General features: G+C 36.2%; 1 protein-coding gene across 4 annotated transcripts in view; it reads right to left on the minus strand.

The window, feature by feature from the left end:
• LOC128982705 (phenoloxidase-activating factor 2-like) overlaps positions 1-20,470 on the minus strand; it is a 66,612-nt gene that overhangs the window by 34,237 nt on the left and 11,905 nt on the right. For 3 of the 4 annotated variants that reach the window (XR_008489715.1, XM_054401697.1, XM_054401683.1), the window contains exons 2-4: positions 17,197-17,466; positions 15,770-15,907; positions 6,689-6,874 (exon numbers count right to left, since the gene is read on the minus strand). Coding sequence is in view for 2 of the 4 variants with exons in the window: in XM_054401697.1 (XP_054257672.1) it covers positions 6,689-6,874; positions 15,770-15,907; positions 17,197-17,466 (594 nt within the window). In the remaining 2 variants the exon portion in view is untranslated. Of the gene's footprint in view, positions 1-6,688; positions 6,875-15,769; positions 15,908-17,196; positions 17,467-17,917; positions 18,043-20,470 lie in introns of those variants that run through there. The other variant, XR_008489719.1, reaches the window with a different exon arrangement.

A 20,470-nucleotide genomic window follows, 5' to 3' on the forward strand; every position in this document is an offset into this window, starting at 1 on the left:
TAAATAAAATTTTTGTCCCTAAAAATATGCAAGCAAGCCCTTTTTCAATATGTTATCGAACCTGAGGCAAGTAATCGCAGGGGTGCCCAGAGGGGGGATACTGTGGCGCCACAAAAATTTTGGGGGGGCTTTTTTGAGGGGATTTTGGGGAGGGGGAATTTTTTGCTAGCTGTCTTAATGAATGTATAATTTTAATTTTGTATAAGCAGCCCGCAAAAGTGTTTCTAAGTACCTCACTATCAACACCAACAACATTTTGCCGTTCGTAATTTAGATTGCTTCTAAGAATGGTAGAAACGCACTTTGTCAGACAATCCTTAACATGCCAGTTTCGATTTTCACTTGCTACATATGTTTTGATGGCTCTTTAACTCCACCATCGTCAGGATTTGCAAAAGATCCCTTCTGGAGGTGTCGTCAGAATACGTTACAAACATTTAACACAAAACAAGAAACGATTACAGATAGGCCTATCAATTCACGCGTGTACATTGCCGTCGGCAGAACTGGAAGTAAACTGAAACTGAATCAGGTTCAGGTTATGACGGACCGACGTGGTCTCTGGATTGTCGTCTGCGTTTTCAATACCTGATATTGGACTAGTGTAGTGACTGAGAAGAGTGTTGAAAATATACCTAATGGGATTCATAATTAATTAAGTGTTTTCACTCAAAAATTTTGTGCTGTCCCCAGTTTTATGTATTTATATATTTCAAACTTCTCAAAGTATTTAATAAATTTCCTTTCGTGCAGTACTGTAGAATTTCGAACCCATCATTTATATCCAGCATATAAATTGGTTATTATTTATTGTCAATAATTTTGAATGGAAAACTTAATTATGAATCCCATTATATTTTCAACACTCTCCTCCGTCACTACAGTTAGCCCAATATCAGCTTTTGATAACACAGACGACAATTCAGAGACCACGTCTTTCCGTCATAACCTGATTCAGTTTACTTCCAGTCCTGCCCGAAGCAATCGCGTGAATTGATAGGCCTATCTGTTATCGTTATTCGTATTTTCTGAACAACGGACAACAAAAACAAACGGAACAAACGGATTGTCTGACAAGATGCATTCCTACCATTATTAGTCATAAAAGGCAATCCTGGGCTATCAAAATGAATTATAAGATTACTTCGTCACAAAAACCTTTTGTACTGGTGGCAATTAAGGTATTGTGGGTATTTTGCCCGGCGATTTTTGTAGAAGGCCTGTCCTATTTCGTGACTCTGCCTATAATTTTGTAACAAGATACTTTTTGCCAAAGTATTATTAATGCACTTAAAGCTGAATTCTTAAGCCCTGTAAAAATTAACGCCCCCTAATATATTGTACAGTTACAGTACTGTGTTGGAGTAGAGTAATTCGCCGAGTATATTGTTGAACGTTTTGAAGACGTTGTCTATTGCAATACTGAGCACATGTTGGCTGACAATACAAATTCGGAATTGTAAATTGAAAAACCTTCTAATTCAACCACTAGTTAGATATAATGATGTATTGTTAAATGGCGTTTCCTATTAAACATTTAATTTTGATTATCAGCAAGTTTGTTTTTTGTACCTCAAGTTTACTAAATAATACTAGAAATGCTCGTTTTATGAGATAATGGGAAAATTGTCAGATAAATTGGTGGGGGGAGGGTAGGTTTAAATAGACGATAGCGTAAATTGGGGGGGACTACTCCTTTGGCTTGGGCAGGGGATTGCGCCTCTGGGTTTGGGGGGGATGGCGTTTTTTATTAGGCGTTTTCTGCTTTCTTGGTTTTGTTGTTAAAGGTGGAGATGGTAGAAGGCCTAATTGAGTTGGCAGTTTATGTGCGATGCCGTTTTTTCAGTAAAAGATTCTCTTTTGATTAATTAATTAATTGTAACCTAAATGATAAACCAAAGCCCCTCATTCCCACCACCACCCCTGGCTTAAGTCTGGGACTTATTTGCCAGGCCGATTCCCCGTAAAAAATCTTCTTTCTTCTTAGGTTTTGGCCACTTTCAAACCTCGTCCAGACACACTATGTGTCCAAAACCCTAACAACATGGTCCCTTCCCCCTACCACCCTAAGCTATATAAGGATCATTGGGATTCACTCTAAAATTTCCTCTCCCCTTCATGGAGAAGTTTTTTCATTCCTTTTCTTTCTTTGTTTTTGTTTCTTTCTTTTTTCAATTTAAAAGCAAGTTTTATTCTCTCATGTATAGACCTTTCCTATCCAAGACTTCTTCCTGTTCTCTCCTATTTTCCTCCTGAAGTAGACAATTCATCAATACGTGACTCGTGGTCTTTTATTTTTTTGCACAGCTGCTGCATACTTTCTCTTCCACCAAGTAAAACCTCCACAAATTCAAATTCACCTTGAAATTTCCCATGTCCTGTGACAAACTGTGTTCAATATTGGCCACTCTCACAATCTGGATCCAGTCTCTTTCTGATGTTTGGCATATATCCGAAAGTTTCCCTTTCTTTCTCATCTGCTCCCAGCACATTTGCCACTCATCTAATCTCTCCAGCTCTTCTGACACTCTTGCTTTCCGATGTAGTCCTACCCGCCTCCTTGGCCTCCAAAATCCTAATCCTTTCTTCAATGAGTAGGCTTCGGTCAAAACCCTAATTTTATCATGCGATACTGTGTTGTATGATTTCCGTACCTTCAACAAAGCTTTTCTTTGCATACTCTAATGTATCCTTTTCAATCTTATCTTCCTAGCACCTTACCCCATAACCTGCATCCGCAAAACATTGCTGGATTCACACCCTTTGTACAGCATCAAATGCTTCCCATTTTCATTTTCTGCACATTTTCTCCACATGTTTTTCATAAGTGTAAAGAAATCACTTTTGAAAAACATGTGGAGAAAATGTACAATAGTCATTCCTTTTTTATCAAGCTTGATGGCATATCACGATTCCTGTTTAACACAACAGTGGCGTTTTCCAGAATGTTTGGGACCCGCCCATCCTACCTTCCGATATAATAAAAAAATTTTTTTGGAGGTGAAAAACATGTTTAAAATGTATATCAATAACTTCTGATCATTATTCTTGTGCACCTATCATAATTAATCATACAGAAGGGTGCAGGTGCCAACCCTTACAATATACAAAATTGGATAAAAAATTATCATTCCTTCAATATTGATATTCTCTACTCATTATATAATATTCTGTTATTTAGTTTCAGTAAAACAAAGATCTTAAAAATCACAACAAATAGTGTAACTGCTGTACTGTCAGTTGACTTTTAAATTCAATGAACCTTTATAAACGCGTTTTTGCAGTGAAACACCAATTTTTAAACCACAAAAACAGAGTAAATTTTACTTTCTCTATACATAGTATCATTGACTATATATACCTATAAGTATATATACGGCCCATAAGCCTGGGATGTCTTCTGTAGGTATATATAGTCAATGATAAAGTATATGGAGAAAGTATTGTTTTTGTAAAAATTTTCAAATTTAAGTTTTGATCCATTGGATATATCCATTTTGGGTTCTCCTGAACCTAAAAAAGTGGTTTTCAAAATGATGTCTGTGTGTGTGGATTTGTACAGAGCTACAGACCACACCTGTGGTCCGATTTTGATTAAATTTGACATGTAGGTACTAATCCACGGTATTTCCAGGTGTTTTTTTTTCATTTTTTTGACATTTGGATTTTTGATGGTGATTTTCCCATAAAATAACGGAAAAATCAGATTTTCTCAAAATAGGCATGAACGATTTTGATAAAAAGTTTAGTATGTTATGGTCCTTTAAATTCTGAACCCATTTCCGTAAAATTACTGTTCAAAGGTTATTGTAAATTATGTCATTTTCCCATAAAATAACAAAAATCAGATTTGAGAAAAAATCGGTTTCGATTAAAACTAGTACAGTATGTTATAGTCCTTTAAATTTTGAACAAAATGGTACAAATCCCATTTTTGTAAAAATTACGATTCAAAAGTTATTGTAACTAATGGAAAATAACATTAGTTACAATAACCACATAAAAACATAAAAATCCTTAAAATAACAATCAGATTTTAGGGAAAAAACCGTTTTTGATTAAAATTAATGTGTTAAGGTGCTTATAATTCTAAACAAAATAGTGTGACCCCCCTTGCTCTTACAATTACGGTTCAAGAGTTATTGCAGCTTTTGTAATTTTTTCCTTTTAAATAGTTAGCCTTCTTTCACACCAGCGCGGTGCGGGACCGTCCCACACCGGACGAAACTGTTTAGACTATTGAGTCATATGGAAGCTTTCGCACCAGTGCGGGTTAACCCGGACAGACCTAAACCTCTGTCCGGGTTGAAAAATCACCCGCACAAACCTAAACTTCCAATGCGGGACGAAACCGCATGAATAGTTTTTAGATCATGGGCTCTTATGTACGCTTTCACACTTGCGCGGGACGGGCTGGTTTCGCCCGCACATAAATCAGTATTTTCGACAGTCTTCATCTATCAGTCGTTGAGTGTGGTTGATTTTGTAGTAACTTAATAGGGAAGTTTGTTGTTTTTGGTAGGGAGGTTGAAATTTATATAGAGCCGATTAGTTTGGTCAAGCTTATTATTTTGGTTTAGTTTGAAGGCCAGTGTGTAGGACGAGACCCCCACTGCAGCAAAGCATCTTTCATTTGTATGTTTACCATCCACAGCTGTCACCATAACTTTTAAAAATACAATGAATTGACATTTTTACACACACGGCATCGATCCAATTAAGGTATGGGGGGCAGTATTTTATTTTCGGATACAACAAGTAGCATAACCACCTTTCTTTTATTTATTTGAATGAAATTCATCCAAAAATGACAAAGTTTCAGCCTGGAAACGCCTGGATCCAAGCAGCTAGTGTGAAAGGGCCCGCACCGCGCTGGTGTGAAAGAAGCCCACCGCTTACCCATGATAAAGGTTGTTGACAAGCCTATAGGAAAAAGTATGTGTAAGATTGCTGATACCTACCGTTTATTATCTTTTCAACAAATCTAATCTATTATATTATTAAAGTGATACAATCCAATTTTATGTAAACGGTTAACGTCATTTACCAAATACAAATGTAGGTATATGGCACATCAAAACGAATCTAGTGTGTGTAGATTTGCCGAAAAGTATTGATATGGACGACTTTCCTAAGGGCTCTGCCCCACAGGCTTATTTCCAAAGGGCTACGCCTGGTATGCTTCCAATGTTTAAATGATTTAATTTAATTTAGTTAACGAAACAGCTGGTCAGTACCTACAATGAACTGGTGTTTGTTTATTTATTCAAAACAGCTGTTTGTGACGCTTTATGTAGATTGAGGAGGGTTATGTTTGGTTTTAAAGTGAGGTTCTATACGTTTTGTAAAGTATTGCTCAAAGTTTCATTTTTTAATTGATATAGTAAGCTACATGAGAAGAGGCTTGACTAAAACTGAAGAATTTTATGGTAAAACGTAATTCATGAAGCATCAATATGAAGCAATCGATGCTATTGCTACACGAAGGTATGTTGTCATATTCTTATGGATCTATTAACATCAAAAGTAGGGGTTTGAAAGTAAGTAGGTTTACGCTTTTAAATCAGTTTATATTTTCAAACAAAATCATAGAGTTGCTGTATTTTAAAACACACATCAGCACCTCTTTAATAGCTCTCTAGGTCACATTATCTTCCCGTTGCAAAGCACGGGTATAGCAGCTTGTAAATCCTTATAGCTCATGATTCCATTAATTTCAATTTTAGTATAACCAGCTGTTTCAAATATTAGTGTAAATTTTAAAGTATTCATCTGTTCAAATGTAAACAAACATTTTCTCCCTAAGAATAACCTAGGAATTTTGAAGGCCACTGGGGTAGAGCCCTGATGGAATTTCAAACATTTTTTGTTTGATGGAAAATCTAGATGCCACGACCCATCCAATGACACCTTAAATATGGTCATCATGCATGGCAGCACAAGGCCCCACTGGAAAAAACAGGCCATTCTGCAGGATCCATGACGTCACACTAGTGGATAGATTTCATTGATAAATTCATTGCTATCGCCATTCCCATATGTTTTAGGTAAATAAACAAGCTGGCTGTTTGTAAGATTTTAATGGGAAGATTTTAGTACACTACAACTATCCACCACTGTGACGTAGTGTTGCGCTGCCCGTGCTGCAGCATGGCCTGTTTTTCTAGTGGAGCCTTGGGCTGCATCACAAAATTCTCGTTGGCCTAATGGAACAAATTAAAGTTGATCAAATGTTGTTGCAATGTCTATCGTTCACAAAATGTTTAAATAATATCAATAGAGACGGTTAAAATGAGACTAAAAATTTTGAAATCCCCTCCAACGTTCTAGCAATTATATTTTCTGAAGAGTTTAGTGAAATTTTACATTTACTTGACATTGTAATGCACACTACCCAACATTGAATAGGAAAAAAATCCAACATTGGAATAATGCACATAAATAAAATTTATTTTCAATGTGATAAAATATATCTTAGAGAACATCCAGATTTCTCACAGTACCATTATATTTTGAATTCTACTTTCCTCTTTTATTTTTCGGATACAAGGCTATTTATGTAAGTTGTCATGTTTAAATATCAACATATTTTGTAAAAAAGATAAAAATATTATTTATCAATTAATATAATAAGTTGGCAAATACCAGAGCACTCTAAAAGTTACTTGTGTAAGGTAAATATATGTACTTGGCGACACAGTGAGCAGCAGTGAGCACCACAGTGGGACTGAGCAGCGAGCCTCCACACTGGTACACTCTGACAAGAGTACCAATACTGCTGCCTTCCACTTCCTGGAGACTGGTCAACGCAACCATCCATGGAAACTCTCCAAACTGAGCCTCATTGTCAACGTCACCAGTAATACGCAGTGAGCTACGACCAGAGGAAAGTCAGATCAACATCAATTTATAGAATACGTTTTGGGATCACATTTTTAGTTCAAGTTTTAATGAGTCATAGGCCTACATTTTAATGAGTTGGTAATCACATTATTATTTATATTAATAGCATAGAATTTTCGACTTCGGTCCAACAGTGATGTGTTTAATCTCCAGCATATTCAATAAAATTTTATTTGATTTTTTTCTATTAAAAGGGGTCTTGAAAATCTAATACAAAATGCCTCTTGCATGGCACTAACAGATAAATTGTTTTTTTTTTATATGCCTATAATAAAATACTACCATTGATGATAGTACACACTACTTTAAAAGAAAATAATTGAAGCACAAGGCATTTACAAGTTAGGTAAGTTAAGCAAAATTACTTCCTGTAACTATAGGCTAGGTGTAATTTTTTAACAATACAAATTAGGCCTAAATGTGTTGATAGAATCAGGTTGATCCGTAAACAGGTTGCATACATATTATTTTACAGAAGTCCTTATAACCTACTGTCTGAGTAGCCAAGACATTTTGTATTTTCTACATAAACATTTTTATCTTTGAATTTGTTCGACCGATCTTTATGAAACTTGGTATGTATGTTAAGGTAGAAGAGACCCATGTAAAAAAAAAATCATCTTGATTAATCTTAAAATTTTAAAATCTTGACCATTTAAATTTTTTAAACTTAAAATACAAAAAAACGGCTGATTTTATGAAAAAATGTCAAGTACACTTTTATTTGTCATTATTTATTCCCTATCAAACGGTACCAAGCTCAAAAAGATTGAATAAGAAATTGCTGAAATATTACATTTTTACATGTACCTGGGGACCCCACTCTGCGATGCCAGCCTTTACTACTTCCTTCACCATTTCCTACGTCATGGACATGTTTCCATCCCTTCTCATAGCATTTCAGTATTTCAATTGCAGATACATAAATCTAGGTAACTGTTACAATTGGTTTCCAGTTCCCAGACTCCACACTGCTCGCCTTTACTACTTCCTTCACCTCTTCCTACATCGCGGACCTGTTTCCCTCCCTTCCCATTGCATTTTAAGATTGCAGATACCTTAATCTAATCCTCGTAAACAGTTCCCACACTCTGGACTGCTCGCCTTGACTACTTCCTTTACCACTTCCTACGTCCCGGACCTGTTTCCCTCCCTTCCCATAGCATTTTAGGATTGTAGATACCTTAATCTAATCGTCATAAACAGTTCCCACACTTTGGACCGCTCACCTTTACTACTTCCTTCACCACTTCCTACATCGCGGACCTGTTTCCCTCCCTTCCCATAGCATTTTAGGATTGCAGATACCTTAATCTAATCCAGCCAGACTGTTTCATAAACAGTTACCACACTCCGGACTACTCGCCTTTACTACTTCCTTCACCACTTCCTACGTCGCCGACCTCTGTTTCCCTCCCTTCCCATAGCATTTTAGGGTTGTATATACCTTAATCTAATCGTCATAAACAGTTCCCGCACTCAGGATAGCTCGCATTGACTACTTCCTTCACCACTTCCTACGTCGCGGACCTGTTTCCTTACCTTCCCATAGCATTTTAGGATTGCAAATACCTTACCATCTTTATGGAACAGCTGAAGCCACTTTTATTGTTAGTTCTGTCTGGTTTTCTGTAGATGTCGTGTTTTGTTTACAATTTATTTCTATTATTTTAGGGTTAGTTTCTCATTATTTGTGTCTCACCGTTTGGTTATATAGCCAACGATAGTAATATAGTACGGTAATATAGCGAATGAGTTATTGTTTATGATTAAATAGTACTAGTGGAACCCCGTCGAAATCGACGGTTAATCTTGAGGTTTTATATGTAAATTCAGCTAACTGCGATGGATAGAGTGAAGTCATTAGAATCTTAGTTAAATGGAGGGAGGATACGCAATAATAAGTATGACAATTGTGTTCCCTAAAAAACGTGATTGATGAATTCGTTTAACACAATATTTCCTATCTTTTTATCGGCTTTAGGTTGCCCAAAAGGTTTTTTGGGAGTCTTATAATTGTTTGTTCATGAGTTTGTTTCATACCAAAGCCACTTTCACTATATGGGAGAATGAGTTCATATAATTAGTCTATCATGTTACGGAAAGAGTCAATATTTATTACTAACCACTAATTCCATCTGCTTTAGGAAAATCATTCAGATTGTATCCGGTTTTATAAGTTATCATCATCTTTGTCCATAAAAATACAGAACTCTATCAGCATATTAAATCAGTTTTTTTTTTGTTTGATAAAAATATCTGATTCTCCAGAAAGCAGTAACATTCTTACTTCGATCTCAGCAATTTTAATTCCTTCTCTTGCCACATCGACCCATGTATTTAATCATCCTGTTCTAACTTGATAATTCATTAACTTGTGGGGTAGTTTTGCCTTGGCCATATAGATCACACAACGCTGTGCATGTATTTCGTGGATTGGAATGAACCATAATTGTAGGAAATTTTATCACAAATCTTGAACATTTGCGGAACCAAATCCATAACCTAGTCCAGCCTTGGTAACAAATTATGCAAATGCGATGAGATGTGATGACACTGTTGTGTTTCCGAATGTTTTGTATGTAGTGAGGTTTAGATGCGTTGTTCGACCTAGCTACATGTGTACATCAAAGTAAAAACTGTGTACACATTTTTTTTAAATACCTGAATTGGCATTAGTTCACCTACTTTACCAAAACCATAGACTCCGTAGTTAGTCTATTCCAAAACTTGAACACAGCTCTCATCCTCAACGTACTCATCTATGACACAATTTTCAACCCAAAATTTTCTAAGGGCAATAAAGCATTGATTTTTGAACAAAACATTTAAAACGTATCATAAATTTATCATTTTGGTGAAACTATAAAAAACTTGCCATGCAGTGGAGAATCCATTTAAAATCATAAATAATAATGTAAACATTTAATTTTGACAGTTTCAGTAGACCTTTGAATACAATTTTAATATTAACAGCTGGTTCATTAAAAGTAGTGTAAAATTATCCATATGGTCGAAATGTAAACAACATTGCAGAGTGAACTTTAAAGGCCTCTGGGGCAGAGCCCCAACGAAATTTACCTCGTTTCTCTTTTGAGGGCTCACCTACAGACCAATACCTTTCTTTAGACACCCCTACCAAGTTTCTACGCCCAGCCGTTCTCTCAAATTAGCTGTGACAAAAACCTCGTTTTCCTCCATAAGAATAACATGGCATGGGAATTTAAAGGCCACTGGGGCAGAGCCCCGAGGGAATTCTCCTTGTTTCTCTTTTGATGGCTCATCTACAGACCAGGACCTTTCTTTAGACACCTCTACCGAGTTTCTACGCCCAGACGTTCTCTCAAAATAGCTGTCACAAAGAAAAACAGTTTCAAATTAATATATAGATTATTTGGTTAAACGAGGTTTTAAATTACTGAAATAACAAGAAACAAATTGTAAACAAAGCACGACATCTACAGAAAACCGGACAGAACTAAGTTAACAATAAAATTGGCTTTAGCTGTTCCATAAGGATGGGAAATCTACCTTAATCTAATCGTCATAACAGATCCCACACTCCGCACTGCTAACTTAGCCTTTACTACAATGTATCGAGTAAGCTTCAGTATAATCATTGCTCAATAGTAACAAGTGATGTTTTTGCTTTTGTATATTATATATTACTGTATTTTGTAATTTCTAGTATACTGTGGGTAGATAGAGCCTTTATGAACATGTGTTAGCTTACAAGTCTTTTGTTTACTTTTTCCTTGTTATTTAATTCAACCAATATGGTTACTAAGCAACCCATAAGACTTACTTACTTACTTACTGCTGTGGCCACTGGTACCCTAGATGGTACTTGGCCTCCCCAACACACTGCCTCCATAGGTCTCTGCTTCTTGCATCTTCCTTCCTTCTCCCTAGCTTCCTCAGGTCTTTCTCCACTTGGTCGAACCATCCAAGTTTCGGTCTTCCAAGGGCTCTTCTACCTTCTGGGTTATTCCTCAAGATGTTCTTTGATAGGGAGTTGTCATCTTTTCTCAGAATATGCCCTGCCCATCTCAGTCTTCTGCTCCGTACCTCAGCGACAATATCTGGATCCTTAAATAATTCTCTTAGTTCCCAATTATGTCTCGATCTCCATTGTCCATCCTTAAAAATCGGTCCGTACACTTTCCTCAAAATCTTGTTCTCAAATACAATAGCTTTCCTTTCTGATTTCTTGCTAAGATCCAATTTTCTGAACCATACAGGAGAACTGGTCTGATGATTGTCTTATAAATCCTGAGTTTGGTGGTGTGGGATATTATTTTTGAAGTTAGTATCTTGTGACAGGCCGAAAAACTTTTTTGTGCTAGGTTTAATCTATTTTGTATTTCTAGCTCTTCATCATTATCGCTAGTGAGGATGACTCCCAAATACCTGAAATTTGTTACTATCTTAAATTTATAATCTTCAATTTCAATGTAGTTGTTATTTTGGTATCTTGGTTGGTCATCATCTTGTTTTCTTCCACATGTCATGAACTTGGTTTTCTCTTCATTTATGTATAGCCCCATTTTTCTTGTATGTTCAATAAGCATTTTTGTTACATCTTTCATTTCTTCTATATTATGTGTAATTAATACTATGTCATCTGCAAAAGCTAGCAAGTTTATGTTTGTTCCTATCTTAATCCCTACTTCTATCTTTCTTATCTCCTGAAGGGCTGTTTCTATGGCTAAATTGAACAGCAATGGAGATACCCCGTCTCCCTGCCTCACACCCGTGTTCACCTCAAAGTCTTCCGATACGTCTCCATTTACTCTAACTTTGCACTTAGAACCTAAAACACTCAATTTTGCTAGTTCTGTAAGTTTTTTTGGTATACCTAGATGCTCCATGTTTATCCACAACTTCTTTCTATTTATGGAGTCATAAGCCTTTGAAAAATCAATGAAGAGGCAACAGAATGATTTGTTGAATTCATAATACTTTGCTATTGACTCTTTAAGAATGTAGATTTGATCCGTCGTTGATCTGCCTCTGCTGAATCCTGCTTGATGCTCTCCAACAATATCTGTTGTGTATTCCTCTAGTCTTCTCTGAACTATTTTGGAAAGTATTTTGTAGGTGACATTTAGGAGAGATATGCCTCTGTAGTTATTGCAGTCTTTTTTGTCTCCTTTTTTGTGAATTGGTACAACTAGGGCTTCCTTCCATTCCTTGGGTATTGTTTCTTCTCTCCAGACCTTGAGTATTAGTTTGTGGATTCTTTCTGCTAGACAAAAGCCACCTACTTTTAAAATCTCTGCAGTTATACCATCCTCTCCTGGGGCTTTATTATTTTTTAAGCTCTTGATTGCTTCTTCTATTTCTTGTATGGGTGGTTCTGGAATCCAGGGGTGTACAGTCTGATAGACTTCTTCCTGTTCTTCCTCTTCCTGCTGCAGGTCACCATTTAGTAGCTTTTTGAAATATTCTCGCCAAACTCTTAGTCCGTCTTCCTTTTGGATTACAACTTGTCCCATTTTATTTTTGATCCCCATAGGTGAAGGTGTGTATCCTTTTTTGAAAAATCTTAATGCACGATAAAATTCTCTTGAGTTGTTTGCTGTTCGATCTTGTTCTGCTTTTTCCAGAATATTATTGATCCATTCTCGTTTTTTCTTTCTTAATAGTTTAACTGTTTCCTTGCTTTGCTCTTGGTATCTATCTCGATCTATATCTTGTTTGTTTCTTAGCCAATTTCCCTTTGCTTGTCTTCTTTTCAAAACTGCCTCTTTGCATTCTTTATCAAACCAAGGTTTATTGTTTTTTCTTTCTTTTTTGCCACAAACTTCTTTGGTACATTCTCGTACGGTCTTCTTTATATTTTCCCATCTCTTTTCTATTGAGTCCTCCACTTCTGCCTCTTCCTCCACTGTGTCTAAAGCTTGGAAACGGCATGACAATTTAAGCTTAAATTCGGTCCGGGTTCTTTTATCTCTTAGTCTATCAATATCTATATTTTCTACTGATGGTACTCCTTTCCTCTTCTCTATTTGTATTCTTTGGTATAATTTGACTAGAACTAGGCTGTGGTCTGACCCACACTCTGCTTTTCTTATGCTACGTACGTTTTGTACATGACTAGAATGTCTACAGTCTATTAATATGTGATCTATTTGATTTTTTACCTGACCATTTGGTGAGATCCATGTAGTTTTGTGGATGTCTTTTCTCGGGAAATATGTGCTCATAACTTTCAGGTTGCAAGCAGTAGCTAGGCTTAGTAGCCTTACTCCATTATCATTGCTGTCTGTGTGTAAACTATTTAGTCCTGCATCTTCCTTCCATATTTGTTCTCTGTCTATCTTTGCGTTAAAATCTCCCATCAGTAATTTTGTGTCATATCCTTGTAACTTTCCCCACTCTTCTTCTAACAGCTCATAAAAAGCGTCTTTGATGTCATCGTCTGTGTCCTCTGTAGGAGCGTAGGCACTCATTATTGATATATTCTTGAATATACCTTTAAACCTAATATTGCACAGTCTCTCGCCTAGGGCTTCAAAACTTATCACAGCACTTGCTATCTTTTTGCTTACAGCAAAGCCTACTCATCTTTGGTACCTTCCTTCATCATTTCCACTGTAGTAGATTACATAGTCTTTGGTGTTCAGCTTTCCTGCCAATGGGTTTCTTGTAGTGCCACCAAATCCATTTTATATATACTAAGTTCTTCTGAGAGAATGTCGATTGTGCCGGGTACTGCCAATGTTCTTGTATTCCATGTGCCTAATCTTATTGTCATTTGTTATCGCCAGTGTCGATTCCTTTTATTCCGTCCATTCTCCGAGGCTTTGTGTTGGTGTTTCTGAACTTTGTTGTTTTCCGAGGTGAGTTGTTGGCCCGACGCTCAACCCCCACATACCCTTGGAGGACCGGGTTTGGGTTGTCTGACTTTAGCCTACCTTATCAGCGCCAAGCCCGCCGAAAAGGCGTTTCCCCCCCTACACTACGGGAAAGTACCAGCGCAACCCTTGCTAATACCTTCGCTTCCACACCACTGGTGCTGGCAGTATAGTATAAGACTAATATTAAAAAATGTGACTTTCAGTTTTATTTTTCTACATAATTAGATTTTTGTTGGCAGTTCTAACTGCAGTAAACTTGTTTTCAGGCTAGGAATACACTATTTACAACATTTGAAGAAAATCGTCGGAGCCGTTTTCTAGATCTTTGTGCAAGCAAGCAAACAAGCAAGCATACAAGCAACATTTCTCATATTAGAGTATAGGATATTGGGTAGAATAAGGCTAAGATAGTCTGTTTTGCCCCATTATACAAAAAAAATCTTAATAGTTCAGCTATTTATAATTCTATCTTCTTAAACTTGGTATAGTTTGATAGGGAACTAAAAATGATAAATAAAAGTATTCATGACATTTTTTCATAAAATCAGGAGATATTTTTGAGTAATTTAAGGTTAAAAATTAAAATGGCCACCATATTTAGGTTTTAAGTCTAATCAAAATGATTTTTCTTCCTAACATGGGTCTCTTCTATCTTAACATACATACCAATTTTGATAAAGATCGGTTGAAAAAATTCTAATATAAAATGTTTATGTAAAAAATACAAAATGGGGGATATCTGGTTAACAAAGCGATTTTGGAAAAAATGTTATTCTTGATTTTCTCTTTATTTTGACACAAGGAATCACAAGCTAAAATATGACCTTTTTTAACACCCTTGTGTATATACATGCATCAAAATTTGAACGAATAGTGTTTTTGGCCTCTAGGGACATCAAAATGAAAAATATATCGGTCCCGGGTCTCAGTCTTACCACCTACGGTAATAGCTACTTCCTTATAGCAAAATTCGCTAAAAGCGAAAAACACTTCAACTGGGGAGAGAGAAATTTCAACATGGATACATCAAAATAAGATGTTTTGTCATCAAAAAAGAGAGTTTGTGACTTTTTAACTTGTCTGTTAAACTTACTACACCACACCAGAAATGTGTTAATTGGTTCCAAATTTGTTGTACCCCCTTTTGAGGTAAAAAATCAAATTGACTACAGCATAGATATTTTCCCAGTAATAAATGGAGCTAATTCCTATAACAAATTTGAAATATTAAGAATATTAACTGAAGTTCTCATAAGGACTTTGCATTACCAAATAGTTATTTGTGTAACTAGTAAGCAAAGTGGCACTTTGCTGCACACGAGAGCAACATTTGCAATGATCTCGAGTGCAGCAAAGGCCTTTTGCACTCGCGTTACACATTATATTTTTCCTACAGTCACTATAAAGCATATAAATAATTAGTCTTTCAAACACTATACAACACGTTTTTAAGTTCAGCTGGCAACACAAATAGGTGCCCTAGAGAAAGTAGTCCCCGGTCCGTATGACTCCGCTATTTTTTCCTCGGCAAGCAATGTGCTCCGCGACTTGAGAAAATAGTTCCGTATATTTTTGTAATTTGCAGTGATTTCCGCTCCTAAAAAATGCTTTAAGGTATTTTCTTGTTTATTAAGATCGTAGGAATGTTTTAAAAACGTTTAAAAGAAAAGTCCAGAAAGTTCAAAAATACCGAAAAGAGAACATAAACTATAAACACGAAATGACAGGTTAAATCGTAGTTATAATAGTCAATCAGCTGCTCATAGTATTATTATCTTTAAGTGTTGCCAACCTATTTCCAAGCGTACACGGATTATGTGCATAATAGAACCACGCTGTTTTGTGTTGTTTCGTTGGAATTCTGATGTGTGCCAAAGTATAAACCGTACGACAAAGGATAAATATGCAGCAATTAGCAGCTTTCTGTACTATAAACAGTACAAGGAAGCCAACTTTGTCGGGTGACTGTAGAAAAATAATATTTTTTTCAAAGTTTATCTTACCTGACGCCCTGTGAGTTGCGTACTCCACAGACATCGTAGCTAGGTTTTATTGTTGGAGGGGTTGGGGTGATGGGATAGTCAGTCTTCTCTGTACCTCCACAGCAAACCTCTATATAGCTTTCACACCCTGCCTTCACCCTGGTACATCAATAAATATATCATACTATGTGACTGTATATATTAAAATGAATACTCAACTTTTTCTGTGATCAAATTAAGCTTTGTCAATTAAGGTCCTTACTTAACCTTCCTTTTTTTAGTGAATGATCTGTACGAAACCACTAACCTTGACCACAGTGAAACCTTTACCTTCACCATTAGTCCTGGGACTGTGAAAAAAAGAATATAGAGTAAATAGAAAGGTAACAATAGTCTTTGTTTAAAATTTTTAAACTAGGTCAGCCAGTTAGAAAGCGTCTGGTGCAAGAGAGAGATACCGAGCTGTGGGAGTGAGACAGACTATGGCTCTTCCCCTACTCTGCTGCAGCATGGACTATACAGCTGATCAAAATGTAAACAATTACGTTCTTCATAACTTGAGAAAAATAAGTCCTGCAAAAAATATTGTATAGCCTAAATTGCATCAATATTTGAGCATCATGAAATGTTATATCATTGTGTAAGCAGTTCCATTTGGTAACACAGGATTCCAACTCCCATGACACCGGGGTGGCGCCGTGTCAGTGTCGTGTCGTGCGGTGTGAAAACGGCCATTGGCGGAGAGCGGGAACATACCCTCCCTCGTCGTTACCTCCCCTACATGCGCTAAAAATTTCGAGCAGGCCGTTTTGTAAGCGGCCGACCTATAACAGCCTATAATTTGAGTCATCCTTATGTTTCCCTTTTTACAAATTTGTTGAGGCTGTCAGTCTAAAGAGGCATCCTGGAGTGTCGAAATATATATCCTACTAAGATGTTTGTAATTTATTGTGAAATTATGGTGTTTTCTGAAAGTAGGTAGTTGTGTTTTTTAAGTGTGTAGTTTGAAATAAATAGTTTCTTTTCATTTTCATTTCAACAAGTTAATGTGCAATGATTATTAAGGAGATTTCTGCTGTATAAAGTAAGTTGATGTTTATACATCAACTCAAGATGTAGACTCAAGATTATTCTTGAGGGGGGGGGAGGTTTGAGCCGTTTCTGCTCAGAACCTGGCTATGTCACTGTTGTGATTTACACTTCTTATTTCTTAACCCATTTAATACCTTACTGGCTCTAAATACACATCATAAAAAGGGCTTTCAGCAGGGCTGAATATTTTTTAATCTAAAGTAAAACTATTATTTGTAATTCACCCTTAACCAGGTGAAGGTAAAAGAGACATTGTCGTCAATTTACGTTGATTATGGTATTATTGTATGTTAGTATGTTGTTATTTACTAGTGTTCTTATGAGGTAGTAATAGTAGAACATTGACTATATATTACCGGATGTCAATTATTCCCTCTCCATCCTCTATGAAAGTCCTGTTGGCACTACATTGATAGTAGGGAACACATTCACAATCCCCATCACCCACCACTGGAGTCTGCTGAAGGATTCCGAAGGAGTCTGATGGAGAGGGGGTCGTCAATGAACGTGAATCTGTGTCGAATGTGCTTGTTATCAGTGCATCCAGGTCCAAATCATCTATCGGTACGGCTCTGTTTCTTCCCAAGCTTATCATCAATACGAAGATGAAAAACTTCATTTTTATCCTTAAATACAAATGGAAGTATTAATTTAGTAGCACAAAAAATTGGGTGGTTTCAATTCCTACATCTTAATTATTAAATATTCAACTATGTTAATACTGTTAACAGCAAAAATTTAATGTGGAGTTTGGGTTTTTAAGAGTCCTGAGTATAAATTTACCCGGACCCAGAACTCCTTGCGTCTTTTTAGAAAAGTAACCTAAATTGCAATAATACTTGCCTACTATATGGATTATTCCAATACATGATTGGAACTAAAGATATGAAATTTCAAAACCTCATTTTAAAATAACACCATTTGAAGCTCTTCCTCATAAAAAAGCATGGTGAATAGTTACTGTGTTGCACCCTTAATGAATCTAACAATAACACTGGGCTTGTAATAACCCTGGATGTAACAAATATTAAAAATTGTATATAGTTACAAGGGCTAATAAAATTGTTCAGTACATACCTTTTAAATTTCCTATGCAATCATAATTTGGTGTCATACAATGTTTTAACACTTGGCAGACAAAACAAATATTGCTGCTTAATGTACCTATCAGTTAAGTTTAGTGCGGTATGGGGTTATGAGACTAACACACTACACTACAAAAAACAAATAATCTCTCAAGATAACTTTTAGCCTTTGACATATTTACTCCTCTGATAATCTTCAAACTAACTGTAGCCTATTATATTTTGTGTGTTTCATTTTAAGTCAAATGAGGTCTTGCTTAAGGAAAAGTCCACCAAGTGAAAAACCAACCCAACAAATTGTAAAAGTAATGACAAATACTTGATTCAAACAAATTGGATGTGTTTAATATTCTTAGATTCTCTTTATCACACTATTGTTTTTAAATTAAATATGAAACAAAACTTATAGATTAACTAGGTAACCTAGCGCACGGAATCGTTCACAATCTAGAGACAGGGAAGGCAAAACTTTGTAATGATATTTTTATTCGGCATTTTTGGGTATTTTGGTTTTGTTAGTATAGAGGTGAGGATGGTGGAAAGCCTATGAGTTCAAACTGTCCTTGAGATTTGCTGATGTTCGTGGCAAACGAAGGAATAACTGGGAACAAATATTTCAAGAGTAAAAGGGAGGAGAGAATTAAATAGCTGCAGTATGATCAGAGGAATCAGTATTTACTTGCCAGACGATGAGCCTGATAGGGTTAAATCCCGATGATGACTGATGAGCTCCTATACCTCACACTTGATTCATTCTTTTAACACGCATACATCTTTTAATCAAGCCTGACGACAATTCAAGATTTCTGATTTACATAACAATGACGTTCTTCTTATGCTTGAGTATATGAGGTGGTAGACAGCTAACAGAGAGGCGCTGTTACAAAATTCGGGTAGCTAACTATTTTGCCCAGCGCCGCTTTCCGTAAGTTCCTTATCGCTGCTTAAATATTGTTGGCACTGGCCAGGAATATTGTCCATAACTGCGCTACACTATTAATTTCGTAGCAGTCTTCATTTTTTGAACACAAAATGGTATGGTCAATTATGTCTTTGCTCTTAAGGATTGCATAGGTACAAGTTCCCGTAAATATTAGCAACAGAATTGACTGAAACAATTGGATTTTGTGGTATCTCAATTATATTGTATCAAAATTCTGGGTGAGTTTCCTGCGTCCCATACCCGAGACGCTAAGGAAAAGCCATGAATTCTTGTTTAAATGCCAAAAATGTCATATTATTTCTTTGTGTGAGTTGCTTGATCTCATGCAATGCTGTGAAAGACCTAACGCATTGCTCATAACGTCCCACTCCTGCTCACATATAAGCATTGACTTTATATCTAAAGTCACATAATGACATAAGGTACCACTGGTAAGAAGATCTGTCTAAACTTAAGTCACCGCAATAAAGAACCGTTGTCTAAAGCACGTGTCTATCTCACTCAATTGGGAAATCACCATGGTCATTGAGATGGGTTGCATGACCACGTACAAACAACTACTGTATCACAAAATTCTTCCTGGACCATAAATACCATTCCAACTTAATATCTATATCATTTCCAAATTTCGCATACACTTCTCTAAAAACCAAACATAAAACATTAGTAATTCAGGGCGTATACTCAGGGGCGTCGCCTTTGGGGGGGGGGTAGGGGGGGAGGCTCCCCCCCCCTAGAATCTGGGAAAGAGAAAAGTTGGGAATTTCCTTACAGGGACAGTTGGGAAGTCAGATACAAGAAAAACATATTTTTAAACAAAACAAAATTTAAATATTTGTGAAAATCCATCAAAGATAAACATTTCTTTGACTTGGACAAATAAACTTGACACTTCTTTGATTTCATTTAACTTTGATTAAACAAGGCTAAACACACCTTATTTTAAGAAATCAATAATCAATTAGCGGTATAGCTTGTTGGAATTTTGTTTACGAGATATTTTGTTCCTTATTGGACTTATGTCGGCTACCTTGATCCTGTCCTGTGTTGATGATTCTGAATGATTCGTCTGCGAGACTGCGAGTTTGAATTTCGAAAGTGCAAGCAATGTAGCTCTTCTGTTCAATTATGTTGTTTGTTAGTGTTTACAAGAAATTCAAAAATATTTTTCACGTCAGTCACATGAAATATATTTTATACCTTATTTTGTGGTATTTGGAGCAGGCTAACTGACCAGAGTACTTGCTAATAAGCAATTACCTTTAAAACTCTTATTTTTTAATAACCTAAATGGAATATTTATTCTCTGAATATATTTAAAAAAATTAAGGATTTACAAAAATGAATCAACTAATCACTCTGAAACAGATCTACGTGGACAAAACGACAAAACATAACCTAAAATTTGATGTTTGACTTTCATGTCTAAGTTTGATTTTTTCTTAAGTTCTAGTTTTTTTTTTTTTTTTTTTTTTTTTTAAAAGAGGTTGGCGGCCTCTTTTAACCTTGCATTTGCCCGTCCACATAGACTACAGATCTGTGCGTGGAACGTATCCAGCAAAGCAAGGGGTGAGCCGGTACAGTACAAAGGTGAACTGTACT

This window comes from Macrosteles quadrilineatus, unplaced genomic scaffold (genome assembly GCF_028750875.1).
Source record: "Macrosteles quadrilineatus isolate MER2022 unplaced genomic scaffold, UCM_ALF_1.0 Scaffold_1__1_contigs__length_201487025, whole genome shotgun sequence".
Classification (NCBI taxonomy): domain Eukaryota; kingdom Metazoa; phylum Arthropoda; class Insecta; order Hemiptera; family Cicadellidae; genus Macrosteles; species Macrosteles quadrilineatus.